General features: G+C 29.7%; 3 protein-coding genes across 7 annotated transcripts in view; 2 read left to right on the plus strand and 1 right to left on the minus strand.

Annotated features, from left to right (window-relative positions):
• The first annotated feature begins 5,715 nt into the window (after positions 1-5,715).
• On the plus strand, positions 5,716-8,511 carry LOC122526444 (mitochondrial basic amino acids transporter-like). Its single transcript, XM_043649839.1, has 4 exons — positions 5,716-6,050; positions 6,319-6,561; positions 7,174-7,301; positions 7,409-8,511. The coding sequence occupies exons 2-4, from the start codon at positions 6,528-6,530 to the stop codon at positions 8,453-8,455; spliced, it is 1,209 nt and encodes a 402-aa protein (XP_043505774.1). The 5' UTR covers positions 5,716-6,050; positions 6,319-6,527; the 3' UTR covers positions 8,456-8,511.
• An 831-nt stretch (positions 8,512-9,342) lies between these two features.
• On the plus strand, positions 9,343-12,281 carry LOC122526445 (kelch-like protein 10). Its single transcript, XM_043649841.1, has 8 exons — positions 9,343-9,709; positions 9,819-10,134; positions 10,199-10,651; positions 10,749-10,918; positions 11,158-11,327; positions 11,404-11,562; positions 11,647-11,851; positions 11,934-12,281. The coding sequence occupies exons 1-8, from the start codon at positions 9,480-9,482 to the stop codon at positions 12,208-12,210; spliced, it is 1,980 nt and encodes a 659-aa protein (XP_043505776.1). The 5' UTR covers positions 9,343-9,479; the 3' UTR covers positions 12,211-12,281.
• Positions 12,282-19,152: 6,871 nt separating this feature from the next.
• Positions 19,153-22,258, minus strand: part of LOC122526446 (protein scalloped) — a 153,640-nt gene continuing 150,534 nt past the window's right edge. For all 5 annotated transcript variants that reach the window (XM_043649842.1, XM_043649846.1, XM_043649844.1 and 2 more), the window contains 4 exons: positions 21,159-21,374; positions 20,155-20,384; positions 19,610-19,844; positions 19,153-19,466 (listed from right to left, as the gene is read on the minus strand). In XM_043649842.1, coding sequence (XP_043505777.1) covers positions 19,353-19,466; positions 19,610-19,844; positions 20,155-20,384; positions 21,159-21,374 — 795 coding nt within the window. In that variant the 3' untranslated portion in view covers positions 19,153-19,352. The remainder of the gene's footprint in view (positions 19,467-19,609; positions 19,845-20,154; positions 20,385-21,158; positions 21,375-22,258) is intronic.

Consider the following 22,258-nt stretch of genomic DNA (forward strand, 5'->3'; position numbering starts at 1 on the left):
ATCCTAAGGGTAGGATACCCATCCTGCAGTCATCAATGAAGACTAAAAGTAAGTATATATTTCTATCAAAAACTTCTATGATAACTTTAATGGATTTTTATTATAACGATGATATTAATTGTTCTTTTTCTTTTTCTGTTTCAGAACATCATTGCAATCGAGCGCGTAGGCAATGAGGTACTCGTGTGTTGCATCGATAAAATAAAATATAAAAGAATCGGAAAGTAAAGTCAGTGTTGTACGCCGTATGTAAAAGTTTCGTTTGCTCGGTTAAGAAACTCCGTAAGTTTCTTTTATTCGGTTTAAACGTGTGCTCATCGTCATCCTAAGGGTAGGATACCCATCGTGCATTCATCACTGAAGAATGAATGTAAGTCAATTTTTATATAAAACATTTTCTCAATAATTATAATAATGTTTTTATATCAATGGTCTATATAATCTTGTTTTTATTTTTGTTTCAGATCATCGTTGGAATAGTGTTACAATTTATTAATTAAATTCATTTGGAAATTCGTTTAACACTAGATTTTTTCATTATTGTTTCATTTACTATTTTTTAAAAACTTACAAAAATTGTTAGCATGAAGAAATGGGTAGAGGGGAGGAATTAATATTTACATATAATTTCATTATGGTATTAAAAATCAACGTATATTTTTAAAAGATAATATTAAAATTTTATATATATATGTAGCATATGTAGCAAAGAAATTTGATATGAGTCAAATTGGTTTATTGTTAATCCATTAATCTAGTGTTAATTGAATTAACTGCATGTAATGCAGTTGTAGAATCAGTGTTAGTGCATTGTCATCGTCATCCTAGGGGTAGGAGACCCATCGTGCATTCATCGATGGAGATACAAAGTGAGTATATTTTTGTATTTAATAATTCAACAAACATTTTAATTGTTTTCAGTAATAGTAATGATATTAATAGTATTGTTTTTTATTTCTGTTTCAGATTGCAATCGTGCGCGAAGCAATATACGGGAGTGTTGTATCGATTGAATATAATTAAAATCACGGATTAGAAGCACGTTCGTTCGCTCATTTCAATTCGTTCGTGTTACGCGATTGTATTAGAAATTTTTCATATTAAATTAACTGCGACCAAAGCAGTAATTGCATTAGATTTTGTTCGAGAAAAGTTGTATTTTTATTTTAAAACAGTCGCACAGACTGTTCGCGTATTAGAGTCAGTGCATCAATGAAGATTTTTTACTTGCATTGACTGTGTGCAAAGCAGTCTTTGGAAGCAGTTGTAGAATCAGTGATCGGGCGCATAATAAATTAAAATCATACGCGAATTAGAGCCAGTGTTGTTTGCCGTAGAATAAAATTTCGGTTTCGCGATAAGAAACTCATCTATAGTTTCTTATTTTCGTTAATAACACGTTATTAGATTCACGCGAGGTGCATCGCCACGGTGCAATTGAATTTCATCCCATTGGAATGCATTGTAAGTATCTATTTTTATTTACATTTTATTCGATTTTATTTTAATATGATTTTGGATTATATTGCAGATAACTTATCGTTATGTTCTATTTTATGTTACAGATAAGACGATGGATTTCCTTACTTTGCAAAGATGTGGAATGAATTCTTCGATGGATCTTCGATGGATCTTCGATGGATCTTCTATGGGTTTTCTATGGGTCTTCTTCAATAGCATACCGTGGTATTTTCTGATCGTTAGACTGCTATGCTTGCTACGAAGTAGGAGTGTTTTGGAGCCACCGTAGAACTTCTTACGCAGTGAGTCAAAAAATTTAAAGTCCCTCCGGTGCTCAATCATGTCGAGGATGAAAGGTCCTAATCGGCACGAGTTACTGGTTGTAATTATTTAAATAAATTATTGACGAGCACATGAGTAATTCCTTTCTAGGAGTTACTCATGAAAATTGTATATTGTATTGTATATTGAATTGTATATTTTATTAGTTCAGGATAGGTTTCTTGTCTCATCGATTAAATTCATTTAATAAGTAATGCAATTAATTAATGCACTTTCTTTTTATTACGTGATTTGTTCGTGGTTAATAGTGATGAAACCGAGCATTAATTTACTCGTTTTCGTCCAGAAAAGCATGTAATAAATGTCTTACATCCATTGCTTCGTATTTAGTTTATCTAATCGCGATTAATTTTGATATATCGATACTTCGATATTATAAATAAATGAGCAAGAAGACAAACTCATTCGCGACGGATAGATTCTAGCAATTAAGTGGTGGCTCAAAGCCCAGTTCTTTTATTAGAACAGCCAACTTAATGAAAGGAGTCGTCCGAGGTTTTGAAATATATTAAAATATATTAAAAGATATTAAAAGTTATTATTTATCAAATAAATTGTAGAGTCCTTAGTCGCTTAGATAAATTTTTATAAAAATGTATATTTATGTGTATTTAATCATATTTTTTAGATCAGGATTTTCAGCTTCTAATGTACTAATCTCCCGTTTCTCCCCCCTATACTTTCTGCGTTATCATCTATGCGTGTGCCCAGGTGCTACTCGTATGGGTGAGAAACGGTTAGTATAGGTTTAGTTTTAAGTTTTTCCCCTATCGGCGGCTGTCATTGTGCTAGTGATTGCACGATGTACTTTACACCTGTATGTGCGTATTAGGTAGTGTACTGTACATCGTTTCGTGATAATTTTTAATTAATGCATTATTTACCACTTAGAATACTACTTAGTATAGCACACCTAGAGCTAGGTGTGTTATGAAAACTACACATGGTTGTATTTTTTAATTCATATTAAATTTTTCTCATTTTTTTTTTCGAATCGTTTTGAATAGTAGAGTTACCGCATTTATTTGTGGAATCTTTGATATACTCGTATATAACTAGTATGCATATATACTAGTTTATACTTGTATTTTTGCATTAGTCATTTATGCAATAATCACTAGCCTTGGCAGTCGATTACAGCATTGGTACGTACTCCCATAAGTTTAGAAAACACGCGTTTGAACTAGGGTTTCGGAGGTGCCCCGGGGCATGCTCTCTAGTTTAGGCTTTTGCACCCTGGTGGTATGTGAGAGAATCGTGGAGTGAGTGGGTGGGTACGTATGTGTATTTGCTCTTTTTAAATATGGGTAATTGGCAGGCAGGTAGCATACTTCTTTGAGCGAATGTGAAAACTTTAATTTTAAGTAGGTAGGATCCAGGAAAGACACGAGGTTTGCATCCACTCCGGAGTGGAAATTTCGCCTCCTGGTTTATACAGAACTGTTACAAAAAATTTTTTTTTTTATTCATTCTATTATGCTTGCTCTGTAAATTTATTTTGTGACTCTTCTGTAATCGTTATCATGTATCATGAGATTCAAAGGAATTTGCAACGATTTGAAAGATTCATTTCTATTTCGATTCTATCTCGAACGAGATAGAGTCGAACAAATTCGCAAATACTTTGGATCCATTTGATACTTAGTTTTAAGTATTATAATATTAGCACTTCGCACAATCGCGATTTTCTCAATTAGAAATATTTGGTATAATTCAAAAAACTGAATGAATGAAATGAATATATTGCAAGAAAATGCATAACATTTGTTGCATTATTTATTTCAATTCTATTTTATTTTTTGACATTAAAAGTGCGATGTGTTATTAGGTCATCGATTATTGACTGCTTGGACATTCGTTTAATTGTGCTCGTGTATATATCAATGAACTATAAGTTCATTGATAGTTCACGAGTTTTACTATAATGAACAGAGAATGTATATTTAATTTTTTAATAATTGAAAATTAGAATAGTAACATAATACGAGTTATCTTTCTCGCACGTCGAAAATGTCCAATGCAGTTTTCAGGGATGAAGAAAGAAGAGGCTAAATGCCGAAGAGGCGAATGCCGAAGAGGCCCCCACTTAAATGTGGCTGAAGAGGGCAACTACATAGACTATTGAGCTATTTTCAAAGGTTCAACAACAAGTTCGAACCTATCGAGAATAGTTCTCTAGTCATATTTTATATTTTGTTATATTACTTGCTTGCTCGTCAATAATTTGTAGTTGTAATTGGAGATGATGGACCATTCCATCTCCTTGGCACATCAAATCTGTGTCTACATCGTCCAAAAGGTGCACAAGTTTTTAGTTAGTTAGAGTCAGAAATATTAAAATTTTTGTATTATTTAATTTTGAAGCTTAAATAACGTTCGGTAAATATTACAGTAATTTCTCTTTTCTCGTTTCGTCTTTAAAATTTTTCACTTTGATCGTATTTTATTAAATTTGCAATTTTTCTTTTCTATATAATGCAGTTTAAAAGTATTTCATAATAATTAATAGATATTATTTTTTTTAGTAACTTAGTATTCTTATTTTTCCTATTTCTTTATTTTTATTTATTTTATATAAATGTAAAATCACGCGTTTAAATTTAATTTACATAGAGATTTGATAAAAATAAATAGAGAATTCAGTTGAAAAGTGCATCTAGGAATTGGACCACTTATATGTCAGGCTATTATATCACATGATTGTATGATTAATATAGTTTTCTTCTTGTTACAGGTGCTCATCGTTGGATTTATCATCAAACCTTCTGGATTCTTTTTTATTTGAGTGTCTTAAATTGTTTCATTTTAAAATATATATAAATGCATTTCTGAAGGCACACACAAGTTTATATATTAAAAATTAAATATAATTATATAAAATTCTATATTACAATATAACTATACTATATATACTATCAAAGTATATGTCATATACTATTATATACTATCAAAAACCATTATAAACCATTAAAACCATTGATAAAATAGAAATAAAATAAGAAATAAAAAAAAAATTTTTACATTTTTAATTATCAATAACTAATTAAATATTTATTTAAAAGAGTTAGCAATTATGGATTTCGAATTAGCAACTAACTAGCAATTAAATGCATATATTCACTTTTTCCAGTTCTGTAGGTTCTATGTCAACTTTTTTGCGCTCTATTTCTTAAATAATTTTTCGAAGGTGGAATCAAACTTATCGATCAAAATCATTCGATCAATCAAATATGTACAAGTGGCGTCATCTCTTAGAAATTAATAGATCTATATAAAAAATCATACAGAAATGTATGATCATCAGTAAAGCAGTTCCCTGTTTATACTACTTAAAAAGTTCTGACCATATAGGGATATTTTTTTTTGTCTACTTAAAAAATGTCTTATCATATAAGGATATTTTTTTATATACCACTTAAAAAAATTGTAATAAAATAAATTAATAGAAATTATTTGTTATAACAATTGTATCTAATATTGATATCATATTTTGTTAAACATATCTTTATATTATAAAAAATGTATTATAAAATAAAAAATTATTCGAAAATGATATTTTATATTTAAATAAAAATCAATAAGATGCTAATTAAAAAATATATATGAAATATATATATATATATAAATTGTTGAATTATTATAGATTCGAATTTTCTTATTATCAACGCTATCGAAGAAGATTTTTTATCAATGTGCAGTTAGAAATATTGAGAATTTGCATTAACGGAGAAAATATAAATATTTTCCGTAGATATCGTTCAGATAAATGATAGGTAGCCGAATGATTTCGTTCGTACCAAAGACGACCTCTTTTATCTCAAAATGATTGACCCCTCTTTTGACATCTTCACCTCCTTTAAACCCCTCCTTCTCCTTCAGTATAACCAGAGTAAAATCAAGTACAACGAGTGTCATTAAAATTTAGCTGTTGAATCACTATTGGTATTAGTACGTCAATACTTTGTAACGATAATGTGCCGATGATCTTTGCTCCAAGAGTTTGAAGAAGCTTTTAATGAGATCTCCTGCTTTTAGTAGTATCACGAATTCATACAGTGAAGACCTATTTATTCCTATAAGAATTCTTTTCGGATTTGTATTATTTTATTCCGAATAAAATTCATTATTTTATCGTTCGATGAGATTTATAAATAATTTAGTTTTATTTAAACGTAGCAGAACTGAAAGTGAATTAAAACGAGTCGTTGCAGTTTCTTGGAAATGTAGCTATGACATACCACCAACCGGTAATTGAATTCATATTATTATTATTATTATAAATAATTATTATATATTTGATCAATCTAGAAAATAAAACGAGAAACTTTATGTATGCGTAAGTGCAATCGCGTTCCTATTTATTTTGTTATAAAAATCATTTTAAATGCGATCTCAACAATATTGCGATTTAAATATTAACGTAGTTTCTTATAAAATACAAAAATTTACGAAACGTAAATCACACAATTTTTATAAAGACTATTATTAATATTTTAATGAAAATTTTCATTTAAGACTCTAGTTCAAATTAACAGTGATCGATCTTTCATGGATTCCGATTTATTGCCTGTGGAAATTAATCGATACTCAAGTAACCAAATCTTCAATGCATCATTGAAAGGAAAAAATTTGAAAGCGTTACATTTTAGAGACGGTTTATTTAAAAACGGACATTCCTTTTGGAAGTGGAAAAATCGCGGAAGAGATAACAGAGGTCGATTATTATGGCACTTGATTTCGCCGCTGGATGTTTGGGAGGTAATTTTATTTAAAAAGAAAGTGTTATATTCATATATAATAATACTATAGATAAAAATTATTTTATCAGTTTAAAAAATGATCGAAAGATCAAAGTTGGTTTAAATGAATGCCTCATTCAGTTTTTTGTTTAGTATTTGTATAATAAATCAATTGTTCGTTTAAAAAATTAATAATTACGCTCAATTTGAATGTTTCAACCCTTCAATATTAAATATATCGTTAGATATTGCATATTTATCATATTCAAAAATAACGTATAAGAACATAAGGTCAAGATCAAAGAATTTTTCCGACATTTTTAAAGAAATTTTTCATAATCTGAAATATTACCCTATGTATTTACGACATATCGCATAATTTATCACATGACTTGCTTTATCGTAGGTCAACGCTAAAAACCGATAAGAAAATGTATATATATATAATTGATTATATTTATTTCTTGATTATAAAAGTAACACGCGCCACGTAGTATAAATCAAATGATTAAATCGTGTTCGTATAATAAAAAAAAAAAAGAAAAGGATGATTTATCTGCAATATTGTCTAATAATATTAATAATTTGTATTATCACATTTTTATCTCTATTATTTTGAAATGTATTTTAGGGTGCGCCGGTATTATGGTGGGATATCCTCTGGATACAGTCAAGGTCCACATGCAAACGCAAGATAATAGAAATCCAAAATACAAAGGCACGTTGCATTGCCTTCAGACTTTGATTAAAAAAGAATCGGTAAAATTCACTTCACAATTGATGATTACAAATTTATAAAAATAAATTTAATCTAATTGTAATATATATATATATATACATATATATACATTTATATTATATAAAAGGTGTCTGGTCTGTATCGAGGTATGACGTCACCAATGGCAGGAGTAGCCGTAGTCAATGCAATAATATTTGGTGTTTATGGACAATCACAGAAGCACATGTCCGATAAGGATCGTCTTTCTTATCATTTTGTTGCTGGTGCTATGGCCGGTATTGCACAATCACCGATCAGCAGTCTTATCGAATTAGCCAAGACTCGTATGCAATTGCAATCATCGACTAATAAGACATTCTCCGGACCAATGAAATGTCTCAAACATATTTACAAAAAGGAAGGATTTCGTGGTGTGTTTAATGGTTTGGGTATCACGTTTCTTCGAGAAGCACCCAGTTTCGGTACCTATTTCTTGACTTATGAGTTTCTTACCCAATCGAAGGAACCGATATCAACAGGTAGAATGTTATTAGCTGGGGGATTAGCTGGTACAGCATCTTGGATAGTTAGTTATCCCTTGGACGTCATCAAATCTCGTATACAAGCGGAAAGTAACAATCGTTATAACGGTACATTAGATTGTTATAGAAAATCTGTACGTTCCGAGGGTTATTCCTGTCTTTACAGGGGTTTAAATTCAACCATAATTCGTGCATTTCCTACAAACGCTATGACTTTCGCAGTGGTCACTTGGACGTTTAGATTTTTTGGTGAACAACGCATCGAAACATCAAATACTGAAAAACTTTTATCGACATACGAATCATTCGTTGGTAGCTGGGTTACTTTCTTAGACAATGCTAATTGTTTAGGTCAAACTAATTATCATAATGTTACGATAACGGCTGCTGGTTGGATGCTTCGTGATGTATTCTCGAATAATAATAATAATCATCACGATGGGTCTAAAAAATTGTGGTCCAAATTCGATATCTTCGATCAAAGGACTCGAGAGTGTTACGCAATTCAAAGAATTCATCAAATGAACGATAGAGAACATTCGGAAATGATTAGAACAGAATTAACAGATAGCAAGGATCTTGTTATCGACAATAATTGCAATATGCAATGTCCGATCAATGCATCTGGTATAATCATGAACGAATCTATTTAAAGTACAAAAAGAAGTTCAAGTTGTTATTACGTGAATTTCAATAGTGTTATATCTTTACTATACTATAATATAATATAATATAATATAATATAATATAATATAATATAATATAATATAATATAATATAATATATATAATTATTACTTTTGTTTATTTAGTATATATATAATAATAATAAATTTTAATTTTATATTATTGATATGTGTTAAATTATATATATACAATAAATTAATCGTCGATGTTATCAATTTCAAATGTTAATATTAAATATTTTCAAACGTCATTTTATAAACGCGAGGCCTTCTAGGAACTGCGTAAAACTTTTCAGTAAATATGGTTTCTCATTTGTCAAGTGACAGTCCTTGACTAAGCGGCGGACATGTAAGACCTATGTCATAACCAGAGCCGACATTTATTCGCTTTTGAAAACATACTAAATAGTTTGTATCCATTGACAAACCGTACCCATACACCTCCAATACACAACTACACCCCCTCATCAAGTTTCACCCCTTCAAGTTTATCTGTCAACATTGTGACCGGTCTTTTCGTCCGTCCGTCCACGTGTGTCAACAACAAAAATATATATTTTAACATAGAGAAAATTGTCGACCGTATGAATTCGTTTCATTGAAAACACAAATTTTACCTTAACCGTAACCAATCATTCAATCCATAGTCATTATTTATAACAATAATTGCATTTACTTATTACAAAATTGATAAGTTTTAAATATACGAGCCAAGGAAAAATAAAATTTCAAGTTTCTAACCTCTTACAAGAATAACATTATTAATATTAATCTATTCGATGAAGTAAGTTAATATAAAATCTATATTAATTTATATTTCGAACAAAATTGATATGTATAATCGATACAATTTTATATTATATTATATCATACTTTTTTAACTTATGTAGAATCATTAAGATCAAAGTCAACATCTAATAGAATAAATCGCCGTTGAATGATCTAATCGAGGACTCTTTCCGATTCATTGATACTAATTAAAAATATTTGATATGGACGTGGAAATGAGCGATAGCAATGACACCAATGAGGAATCTAATGCGACTACTACTCAACGATTGATTGCCGAAAGTGGTGGTAGATGTATGAGTACTCAAGCAATGCAATCGCTATACGATTTTCGTCAAAACAATTTATTATGCGATGCAGTATTAAGATTAGAGGATGGCGGAATATTTCCGATACATCGAGCGATTTTGTCAGCGTGCAGTACGTACTTCAGGTCAGAACTGGACAATGGTAGTTGTCATTTAAATTCGTCCTAATACTATATATATATATTTACAATCCGAAGATTAGGATTAGCGAATTTATAATTAATATTATTGCAGAGCATTATTCACTACTACATTACATTCGCGTGAAAAAACCGATGTCCTGTTGCCAGGAGTTACAAGCGAGATGATGAATTTGTTATTGGAATACGCGTATTTGCGTTCACTCGACGTTAATCGCGATAACGTTTGTCAATTATTGGTAACAGCCGATTATCTTAGTATACTTGGCGTATTAGAACTTTGTTGCGAATTTTTACGACAAAATTTGCAACCGGAAAATTGTATCGGCATCGTCAGATTCGCTAGGGAACATTTTTGCAAAGGATTGGAAAATGATGCTTATCGTTACGTAATGAGACATTTCGTTCAGGTAATTATATATGATCGTTGACAAAAATATTGATATGTTTTGTAAACATCTATCTTCGACTTAGGTAGCTCAGAAAAGCAATGAGATACTTGATTTGCCGATAGACGAGCTCTCGAAATTGATCGGCGCCGATGAACTCAATGTAAAAAGCGAGGAAACAGTTTGGGAACTAGTTCTTAAATGGATCAATCATGATCCAGATGATAGAAAGGGTCACATAGTCGAATTGATGCAAAACATACGTTTGGGCCTTCTAAACACGCAATTCTTTTTGGAAAACGTTAAGGATCATGCTTACGTTGTTGGAAACGAAGCTTGTCGACCAATTATCATAGAAACGCTGAAATTTTTATACGACTTGGAAATGATCACGCAAAAGGACGGTGAAATACCGACACCGGAAATAGCACGTCCGAGAGTACCTCATGAAATTTTATTCGCGATAGGCGGATGGAGCGGGGGTAATGCAACGAATTTTATCGAAACTTATGACACCAGAGCTGATCGTTGGGTCAAGGTATTCGTTTTCTTCTCTTTTTTTTTTCTTTTCGTTCTATTAATATATAAGTAAATTAAATAACTTATTAAATTATTAAATTACAAAATATTCCAAGGTCGAGGAAGTTGATCCAAGTGGTCCACGAGCTTATCACGGAACTGCAGTTGTCGGTTTCAATATCTACGTGATAGGTGGTTTCAATGGTTTCGATTATTTCAACAGTTGTCGTTGTTTCAATGCAGTGACCAAAATTTGGCGAGAAGTTGCGCCGATGAATGCCAGAAGGTCGACTATATTTCAGGGGGAGCTAGTCACGTTTCATCAATCATCATTTGATAAATTCGTCTGCTTTGGATCTTTTTTTTCACTCCCTACCCTCTCTCTCTTTCTTTCTATCTCTTTCATTCTGTTTTTTTCCTTTTAAAGATTTGTGATTCGAGTCGAGTGACTAGCCCCCCGCATTTGAATTGAATACCTCAGCGATAATAACTCCTGTCAAATTCATTTAATTCCTCGATCCGCAGATGTTATGTCAGCGTCGCTGTATTAAATGATTTGGTTTATGCTATGGGAGGATTCGATGGTTACCATAGACAAAATACCGCTGAACGATATAATTATCGTACCAATCAATGGTCCTTAATTGCACCAATGAACGTTCAAAGATCCGACGCCAGTGCAACTACATTGAACGGTATTATTATAAGCTATACATTTATAATACACAATTTATAATAATTGCTAATGAATGTTTTTTGCCGACGATACAGATAAAATTTATATAACCGGTGGTTTCAATGGAAGCGATTGCATCAATTCGGCTGAAGTTTATGATCCAGAAACTAATCAATGGACGATGATCGCTCCAATGAGATCTCGTAGAAGTGGAGTATCCTGTATAGCTTATCATGGCTATATTTATGTTATTGGTATATCCAATTTATAATTCATTGTTAATTTTAACAGAACAATATTAAATAATATTTTAATATTTGTCACTCCTATATTTATAGGAGGTTTCAATGGGATATCGAGAATGTTTAGCGGTGAAAGATATAATCCCGTTACCAACGTTTGGAGTCCTATACCAGACATGTACAATCCTCGTAGTAATTTTGCTATCGAAGTTATCGATGATATGATCTTTGCCATTGGTGGATACAATGGTGTAACTACGATTTATCAAGTTGAATGTTACGACGAAAAAACCAACGAGTGGTAAAACGATCGAGTATTAACGTTTGTTTTAATAATACTAATATATTTTCGTATTTTTATTAATGTAATTATTATATCTCAGGTATGAAGCAACTGATATGAACATTTATCGATCAGCTTTGTCTGTATGCGTTATTATGGGATTACCAAACGTTTATGATTACATTCACAAACATCGTGAAAGATTGATGGAAGAAAAAAGACAGAAATTATTGGCTCTAGAAGTTCATCGTACTCAACACCAACAGCAACACGAACACATGCATCCGCCGCATCAACAAATGATACAAAATATACCAACACCGCCACCGATGCCACAAAACAACGATGAAAATAATAACAGTCAATCGAACGAATGAGAGGAAAGCTTTATAAATATTTTTATTAACAACGATAAATTAATACGATCAGCTGGACCGATTAGATTCGATTAGATAAAACAAATTCGAATGATTCCCTTTTTCAGACGATGAAAATTTGTTTGTCATAAACTTTCGCTGATTATCGAGATTTTAGATGGAACGGAATATTTGATATATATTTTTTTCGAAATACTTCTTATATATTTTACCATTTGATAGATCTAACAGTCCTTTTAGTCCACTTTTTTTATTTTTATAAAAATTTATATATTTCTATTTTAATGGACATTTACAATATTTTAATATGAAACGATTTACAATGGAAATTCTTTGAATTTTTATATAGTTTTTTTTTCCTAAATAATTAATTATCTGTCCTACGCGAGTAGTAAATACACAATTATGAAAAAAGAGATAAAGAAGTACGAAGGATGAGAGATAAAATCGGAGGGTCCATTTTCAACGTGCAAGCCAAATTTTCGTGCTAACGTAAAAAATTAAAAAAAATAAAAAAAAAAAGAAATAAACAAAAAGTTAATGTATGCACAAAGATGAACATATGTTACTATAAATTTAAAAAATATATATATAAAAAAAAGAGAAATGCGAACGATCAACCGTAACGAGAAAAAGCATTTAAGCACGTGTAATTAAGCAATGTATATATACATTTATCATAAAAAATAACCCCTTTTATATCAATTATTTATTTTTCCATACAAATTATAAACATGTTTTTCAAATACTGTACATATACTGAGTTCTATTATATTTTTAAACCTCTAATTTAATGATATATCATTTCATTTATTTCCTTTACTCGTTAAACCAACTACTTTGATCCTCATTTCGTTTCATTTATGATAATATAATATACAGGTAGATTTTGTTTTTTTTAACCGATATTCTTTATCATTTTTTCATAATCAAGCTCTAATTCTTTGATATGGCAGTTCCAGGATATGAATTACAAATGATGTCTCAATTTATTTGATATTACATTAAAATTTTAACGTTTCAATTTTCGAATTATAAAAAAATCAACAATTTCAGTGATTGCAAATTTGTATATAAGAACATAGTCAATATTTTCTTAGAGATGATTATGATAACACGCAAAATGAATAGTACTAAGAAAAAAAAATTATATATATATATATATATAAAATTCGTAATACAATTAGAAATTGATCGAAAAACAATTCCCGTCAAACGTTCCGTTATCGTAAAAAGGAAAAAGAATATAAAAAGGAATATTCTCTCAGATATGTAAAAATATTTCAATACGTAATAAAATATCTCAGTGAGAAAATATTGACCCAGGAATTTAGATATTGAATCTGAATTTATATATATAATATATAATATATATAAATTTATGTGTATATAAGATGGAACTGTATTCATAATTTATTACAAACAAGTCACATGATTTTCTTTATCAACTCTCGCAGGAGTACGTGTTACAATACATAAACGTAATCGCTGGAACCCGAACAATTTTTTTGATGGTCTTTACGTAAATATGTACAAAGATATTCAACAAGATTGTGTGTGCCATTGAACGTATCATGTATTGTGTGTGTACAGTGCGAGTTTTTTATTTATCATTCCGCTTAATCTACTTCTGCATTTGTATCTTTGTCGTTTCTCGATTTCTTTATTTTAATTTTTTTAATTTTTTTTTTTTTATTTTCTTTCGATATCATCAATATAGAGTGAGAGAGTACTATTTTCTATCTTCACAGAAGACATAGATAAATATATATTTTCATAATCTTTTCTTATAAATGTAATTCGCTTACTTTAAAATCATTATTCATTAATGTTAATAATATTAGTGTGTGTGTCGGTGCTTTTTCATTATTTTTTAGTTTTATTTTAATTCTGTTTATTTTTTTTTATTTTTTTATTTATTTAATCATTATTATTATTCGTATATTTCTTATTTCAATTTTCATATCGCTCCGATGATTAAATGTTTTTCTCCGGTTTGGTTTTTCTTTTTTTTCCTTTCCCTTTTTTTTTTTCCATACTAAAGAGAAACTTATACGAAAGAAGACGTTTTGTTTATTTCTTTTTTTTTTCTGAGAGCATCTTTCAAAATCATCGCGCAGTTTTTGAAAGAGACGATTTTTTCGATTAACGTGATTATATTTCGATTGTTTTTTTTTGTTCTTTTTTATTTTTATTTACTTTTTTCTTAATTTTACTATATGCTCATTTTTTTACGTCCGATTGTAATCTTTCAGACACGATATTTTTTTTTTATTTTAAAAAACGAACCATACGCACGTAAATATAAATTCGATTTTTTTTTGCGAAAAATTCTAATTAAATTTATCGTGTATGAACGTGAGAGAGATTATTAAAAAAAAAACAAAAAGCTATAAAAACATCATAAGATAAATTGTAAATTTAAAATCGTGTCTGTCAAAGATTACAATTTTCATATACGCGTACAAATTCAGCCAATTGAAAGACAGAAACAATAATAATAATAACATTAATTTTTAAGAATAACCAAATGTTGTAAGTAAAAAATGGATGATCGTGATTGATTGTTTAATCGTAGAAGAAGAAGAAGAAGAAGAAAAAAAAAAGAAAAAAATAGGAAAGAAATAATATAACAACAGGTAGAAAATGTGTAAGCTGCCAAAAAAATAAAACACATATGCGTCCACGTATCAAGTAAATATAATATAACATATATATATATTCCTTTCTTAATAAACCAGTCAATCGCAAATACAATTAAAAAAAAAAGAAGGAAAAGAAAAGAAAAAAAAACAAACAATGTTTACAAATTCCTATTTCTCACCCCGAATAAAAAAAAAACCGCGACGTATTTAATATTTCTGACTAAAAGAGAGATCAAAATACATTGCCACTTGTTCCATAAAAATTAATTAAAGCGAGAATACAATAAGTAAATTAATGCTTCCTTAAAAGATATGTGTACAACAATGATTTTATTTGCTTCATTTAAATGTATTTAATATATATATTAGAGTTCATCATTGCTCTCATCGGTAAATCGCTAGGCAAGTTATTTATTTATTTCTGTTTGGGAAAACGCGTGATCGATCGGATTAAAAAAAAAAAAAAAAAAAGAGAAAAAAAAATAAAAAAAATAAAAAAAAAAAAAAGAATTTCTCGGTAAATATACAAATCACCTCCTCCCTAATCATCGATTTTGTTTAAACTATTGTATATGTATATATATGGCGTATTTTGTGCATTTACATTACAAGTCTTCAAGAAAAAAAAAAAGCACGTTTGGACGGCCGTAAATGACGACGACGACGACGACGACTTCAAGCTCGTTAAACAATAAGTGCATTAAGAAAAACAAACGATACTTTTTTTTTTCTTTATCATCGTATTCTTTATCAGCTTATTAGATTTCTAACATCGAAAAGAGATCGAAGAATTTTTGTTCCTTAATGCACTTATAGCTCATACCACATGCATACACACATATAAACAACACCTTAAACTCTCCCGTACTAATATTCATTATTACAAAAAAAAATGTTCATAACTCAGAAAAAGTAAGTATGTGTCCGCGCTTTTTTATTTCGCAAATTCGTAATCATAATGCATCGAAATACATGAAATATATGAGTTTAGAAAAAATTCAATGGGAGGGGTGTTTTGTATAAATTTACTAATATCTCTCGTTTCTGTATATATATATAAATATACATATATTATATTATTGTATAATATATATATAATAATATATATACAGATAATATATATACATATATTATCTTATTATATATAATATATATACATATAGAGACGAGATTAAATAAAAATGATCATAAAAAAAAAGTGACGATGGTCCTCTACCCTTATTTTCTTATTCCTGTTTTTTTTTTAACAATCATGATTTTTTAAAAAGAGTGCCACTGCATGAATATAGATATATACGTATATGTGAAAGAGTTTTTAATATATATATATATAAAAAAGAGAAGAAAAAGAAGAAATATAGTCCGTACGTGTGAATCATATTATTAAAATTATAAAAACTGTGTTTAAGTACGAAGCTTGATCAAACAAGCCATTGTTCTTTTTTCGTTTTGTCTAAGCTCATGTAATAATTTATTAGATGCTTAATATATTTTCCTTTTCGCTTTGTTCTCCAAAAAAAAAAAAAGAAAAAAAAATAATATAACGTTCGACCAAATAAATCTCGTACGCATGGATTCTAAAAAAATAAACCTAATTAATATTACGCATCATACATACGTTCCTTTTGCTATCACGTTTTTTTTTTTTTTTTGAAGATATTTTAACTCTTCATCTAGATAAAAAGATATAAGGAAAAGAAAAAAAAAACACAAAAGTACACGTTTCAAGGTCAAGTCTTCGAAAAGAAAGAAAAAATAAAATGTTAACCATTATCTGTGTTATTGTTTCATGGGTCGAAAAGGATTTGTCGTGAGAGGTGGGGACGTAGATTTTTCAATCAAGTGTTAAGGGTACAAAAACCTACAGACGAACATATGAATTCGTAAATCGTAATAAGAAAGATCAAACAAAGTTATGCTATAAGTAAGAAAATCATTCTCGTGTAAGAACTATAGAAAAAGAAGAAATAGGGAGGAAAAGAAAAAACATAGATCTTAAGAATAAAAAGTAAAATGATTACAAGAAATACAAACACATCCCTTTCTAAACCTAAGTGTCGCTGCTGCCTATTATATTGGGTGGGGAGAGGGAGATGGATTATGCACATAGCAAGCGTGCATAATTAAACGTTTCGATTTTTTCAAAATCGGTAAGAACTATTATGCTATATATATATATATATAAATCGATTTTTTTTTCTTAATATTTAATAAAATATTAAAAAATAATCAAAGAGCCGTGCAGCGCAAACAACTCTCTCTCTCGCTCTCTCGCTCTCTCTCTCCCTCTCTCTCGCTCTTAAAAACATTAGTGTATATAACTAAAAAACAGTTTCCTCTATGATAATAAAGCTTAACGAAAGAAAAAAAAAATTAAAAGAAAAAGAAACAAGGTGTATAAAATGTATTAATTTATTACATAATTTTATTTTGTTCCTATTCTCTTGACCTTGCGTTTGCTTGACTGATAAAAAAGATAAGGGAAAAAAAAAGATTGGAAAAAAAAAATAAAAGCAAGTAGAAATAAAGAAAGAAAGATAGAAAGTAAGTAAGTAAGTAAGTAAGTAAGTAAGAAAAAAAGGTAGTAGGGGGTGTGGCAGGTTAATAATAATCGATGAAAATCCGAGAAAACTTAAGCGATCTCATAAATGGCATACGTTTTCGTCAATGTTTAAATCTCCATTTCGTATTTAAAAATTGGAAATCACTTAGATAACTTTATACACGATCATTTTTTTCATAACAATGTAAATCTCGTAATTGATTACGTTAATATTTAACATATATACTCTTATAATGTATTTATATGTATATTCTGTGTGTGGATGTCTTGTCTGATCTATCGTCTAATTTTAATTAATAAAAACTATATATAATACTAAAAATTATATATGATGGGGGTACCATGCCTTTCCGAGATCACGAGTCTGTTTCGTCGTTCCTAAGTTTTTCCTCTCTTTATTCTTTAGTTTCGTATTCCCAAATTCCTAATATATATAATATATATATATTTCGTTTCGTTTTGTTTCATTTCTTTTCTTTTTTTCTCACATTATGTTTTCTTATTTTCATTTTCCTCTATCTTTTTTTCTCTTTTTCCATTTATCAAATTTTATTGTCACAATTATTTTATTTTATATTTTTTTTTTCTTTTTAATTTTTTTTTTATATTATTATTATTATTATTTATCTTTTTTTTTTCCTCATATAACTTAATTTTATCATCTCATTTTTATTTTTACTAAAAAAATGTGTTCGTGTCGAACTGAACGAGCCGCCGACGAATTCATCGAAGAAGTATTCACAAAATATATATATGTATGTATATATATTTATATTTAATATTATTTATATCTATATTTTTCATTTCTCCTTTTTTCTTCCTTTTTTGTGTTTGTTGTTTATTTTTTTTTTTTTTTTTTTTTTTCTTTTTTTAAACATTTACACTTCCGGTATTTCCATTTAAAAAGTTTTCTTACCGCTGTTGTTAGACAAGTCAAAAAGAAGAAGTTTCTCTTTTCCTTATATACGGAGAATCGCGGTCCCAATATAATTAATAGAAAGTTTGAACCTTGAATCAAACTCAAGCTCGGGCTGGCCAGTACTTCGGTGTCTCTGTATCTCGAAATTCTTGTTTTACAAATATATATATATATATATAATATATATATTTTTTTGTTCTTTTATTTATTTATTTTTTATTTTATTTAAGAAGTGTTTCTACTGACAATATTCCAAATACTGCGCACATTGTTAATGCAAAGATAATAATGATCGAATTCGATGTTCGAGTACTATTACCGAATAAATCCAATAAAAAAAATCGATGATGATGATAATAATAATTTAAAAAAAAAAAAAATAAATAAAAGACAAAAGGCGAAGAAACATTTATGTAAAAAAAAAAATGAATCCTATTATTTTTTTTTGACAGCAAATTATCTTCAATTCATTTTTATTCGATATAATGCTCGATAAAATAATAATAAGAATAATAATATTAATATTAATAATAACGAACGCATCATTATTTTTCTTCGAATCAAACGCATTATATTACGTTTACCGTCAATAATACTGTCACGGTGAAAACAAATTTTGATTATTATCACCGTTATATATAGATAAAGAACATTGTCAATAGAATTTCTTCGTCTCTCGAGTGCGGAAGTGAAAATATTTTGTGTGTAGTAAGTATATGTATCCGTTTTTTTTTTCATGTATATATGTATATGTATATATTTTGTGTGTGTGTGTCTTTCGGGTGTATATGTAAATAGTATATATGTATAGTGTATGATGTACGAACAGTATATATCTATATTTCATAGTATTCACATATTCGTGTTTCTTCTCGCGCGTGTGGTGGTGGGTGCATTATGTATGTTTCAGTGTATATATTAGTGTGTGTATATACGCATACGGATGATTCTTTTTTTATGTGATGGTAGGCACTGATGGGGGTAGATGGCTGCATGACGAGCAGGTTCGATCAGGTTAGTCCTTGACCAATCTGTATATGTGATGTTGGGCACCGTGTTCAGACGTCGATACTTCGAACACGTACGCCGTACACAATAACGTTTCCTGCGTATCCCTGTTCGTTACAACCTAAAATAATACAAAAATAATAATGCCATATTGTAAATGAATAAGTCTGAAAGAAATTTCAAAAAAAAAAAAAGAAAAAGAAACAAAAGATAAATTTATTCCTTTCCAAAAAGTGTATTGCAAAATTGTACAAATGTTTTTACCTGAAGGATGGTGAAGTTTTCGAGAACGCTGTTCATCATGTACTTCTCTGGCAGGTGCTTCAACTTGTGGATGAAGTTAATCATATATTCGCACATCGGTGAACGGCTGATACGATAGACGAACCTGCCATTTTCAAACCTGGCGTACTCCGTTTCCACCTTTTCCACCACCTGTTTTCCGAAGGAGCAAACTTTCGTCGAACACGTTATCGTCATGTTCTCGTTGCTTTCGTACCTAAAAAAGGAAAAAAGAAAAAAAAAGAAAAGAAAAGAAACAATTAGTATTAACTTAAAATAAGAAATTAATTAGAAAGAATTCAAAGAGATCGGTTAGACAAATTTGAGATATTAGAAAACTAGCCTTATTTGAAAAATTTTAATAAATATAGAATGAATATTTAGTGCATTGTTTTATTGATTTATTTAGAATAATACTTTATATGACTTTTTTTTAAATTATTATAATTCTAAATGTTACATAATAAAAATTAAATACTATTTGTGGTAATCTTTAATAATAAAAAAAAAAAAAGGTGAATACTTACTGGCTCGTCACGCCATAAAACGCTCCAGTTTCGTCCTGAATATTGGTATTGAGATCGGCCCAGAATTTAACGAGGAAAAAGGCAGCTTGGGGTCCCTTGTCGTATAGTTCCTTCAAACCGCCCTTCTTCTCCGGGAATTTGTCGTATATTTGCCTAACGTCGACGGCTTCGAGTAATGGATCGGCATAAGTCGCTGATCCTCCTATGTGGACGAACAGATGCTTGTGGTACTGTAAAAATTGTTAAAAATCGTCTAACGTTAATTAGCGCGATTGCTATAACGGCAATGCAAAAAGTTCTTTCGATTATATTCGAACCACTGGAACTCTTCCATATCGATTATTATGAATTTTTCCAAATGTGTCCGGCTGCCTATTGTATCGGCTACACACTGCTTGCCTTTGAACTTCTTCCACACATGTCATCCACAAGTAATGAATTTCTAAAATCAATCTCTCTATGTTAATCTAAAAATTCTCTCTCTTCTTGGATAATCCCGCTGATGGAAAACTGCATCCTGATCCGGGAGACTGCCACCCAAAAATCAAACCCCCCCTCCCACTTCCCATACGCACGTTTATAATTTTATGTTAATCAACAAAATGATCTTCTCCATACTAAACTCTCTTCGAATATCCCGTTGATGGAAAACTGCATCCTGATCCGTAAGACTGTCCCAAAACTGAAGCCCACAACCCCTTCTCATACGCAGGTTTGTAATTTTGATCACGATCAAACGAACAATCTAATTAATCATCAATCCTTTACTATTACTACTCGCTATCTCTACTTGCCTGTTGTTTATTATATTATTATTATTATCTTAACGAAACCCATAATCTTTGCAATAGAACATTCATTCGTATTCTTATTTTTTGTTCATTTATTATATATGGAAATATTTCAAATGAAATTGTACACGTAATAATAAATAATTGTTATAACGTTCAAAACATATAACGGTCTAATCAATTTTCTTAATGACAATTATTTCATTAACTTACAATATCCTGGTCTCTTTGTTGCTCCATATATGCCGAGAACTCAACCAGCCTTAGCTTGTGAGTGGCAATGGCTCGGCCTTCCCATGGTGGTGGAGGTTGTGCCTGGACCATGTCACCGCTCGAGACCGCCGTCGCCGGTTTACCGGTGTACGCAGGTTGCGGGAACGGTTTGACATCCTGGGACGTTCCTGGCTGTAAACCTGGCTGCCAGAATTGCTGAAAGAGTACGAATTAATATTATAATATTACGTTTTTATTCCTTGTTCACTCTTGTTAAACGCATTTTTTTTTTTATTAAATATTTACAAGCGTTTTTCTTTTTTTTATTATATCGTCTACTTTCTTTTCTTTTCTTTTCTTTTCTTTTATTGATCTAATAATATATTTTATTTTTTAAAAAAATCAGCATCGAGATGTCTTCTGGTAAAGAAAATTTATACATTATACAACATCGTTCGAATCGTTTAGGCTTAATTTTAAATTACAGAAAGATAATCCCTTTGCTTGATCTTTTTTTCTCGAGCAATCGAATTATTAGGATTAAGAAAAAAAAATATATATATATAAATATATATGTGAAATATATAAGCGAACACAAATGGATGATTGATATGATTGATGATAACAGTTAAATCGTATTAAGTGTGAATAGAAACAAAACAAAAAGAGAAAGAGAAAGATAAAGAGAAAAAGAGAGAAAGAAAGAAAGAGAAAAAGAAAGAGAAAAAGAGAGAGAGAGAGAGAGATGTGTGAGAAGACAAAATTTGGTAAGCCAAAATTGCCGACTATGCTCGCAATCCAAGACTCTCGATATTTCTAGTTTTCATTTTTCCTTAAATTAGATTATTACAAAAATTTGTAGGAACGGTAATAATTAATATCGAGAATCTAATTTTGTTGAGCTTGCGGTCAATTGCACAACGAATCTCATACCAAATAAGTAGTTATAATGCAAACGTATATAACAGATAAGTATTTAGATACGTTCCCTTGTTTCATGTGTTTGTATGTGTGTGTGCGTGTATGTGCTTGTAAATTCGCCTGTAATAGTGTATGCCCAGGTAATACATATATTATGTACAAGATAAGAACGAACGGAC

The sequence above is a fragment of the Polistes fuscatus genome, unplaced genomic scaffold, assembly GCF_010416935.1.
Source record: "Polistes fuscatus isolate 324 unplaced genomic scaffold, CU_Pfus_HIC Scaffold11, whole genome shotgun sequence".
In the NCBI taxonomy this organism is placed as follows: domain Eukaryota; kingdom Metazoa; phylum Arthropoda; class Insecta; order Hymenoptera; family Vespidae; genus Polistes; species Polistes fuscatus.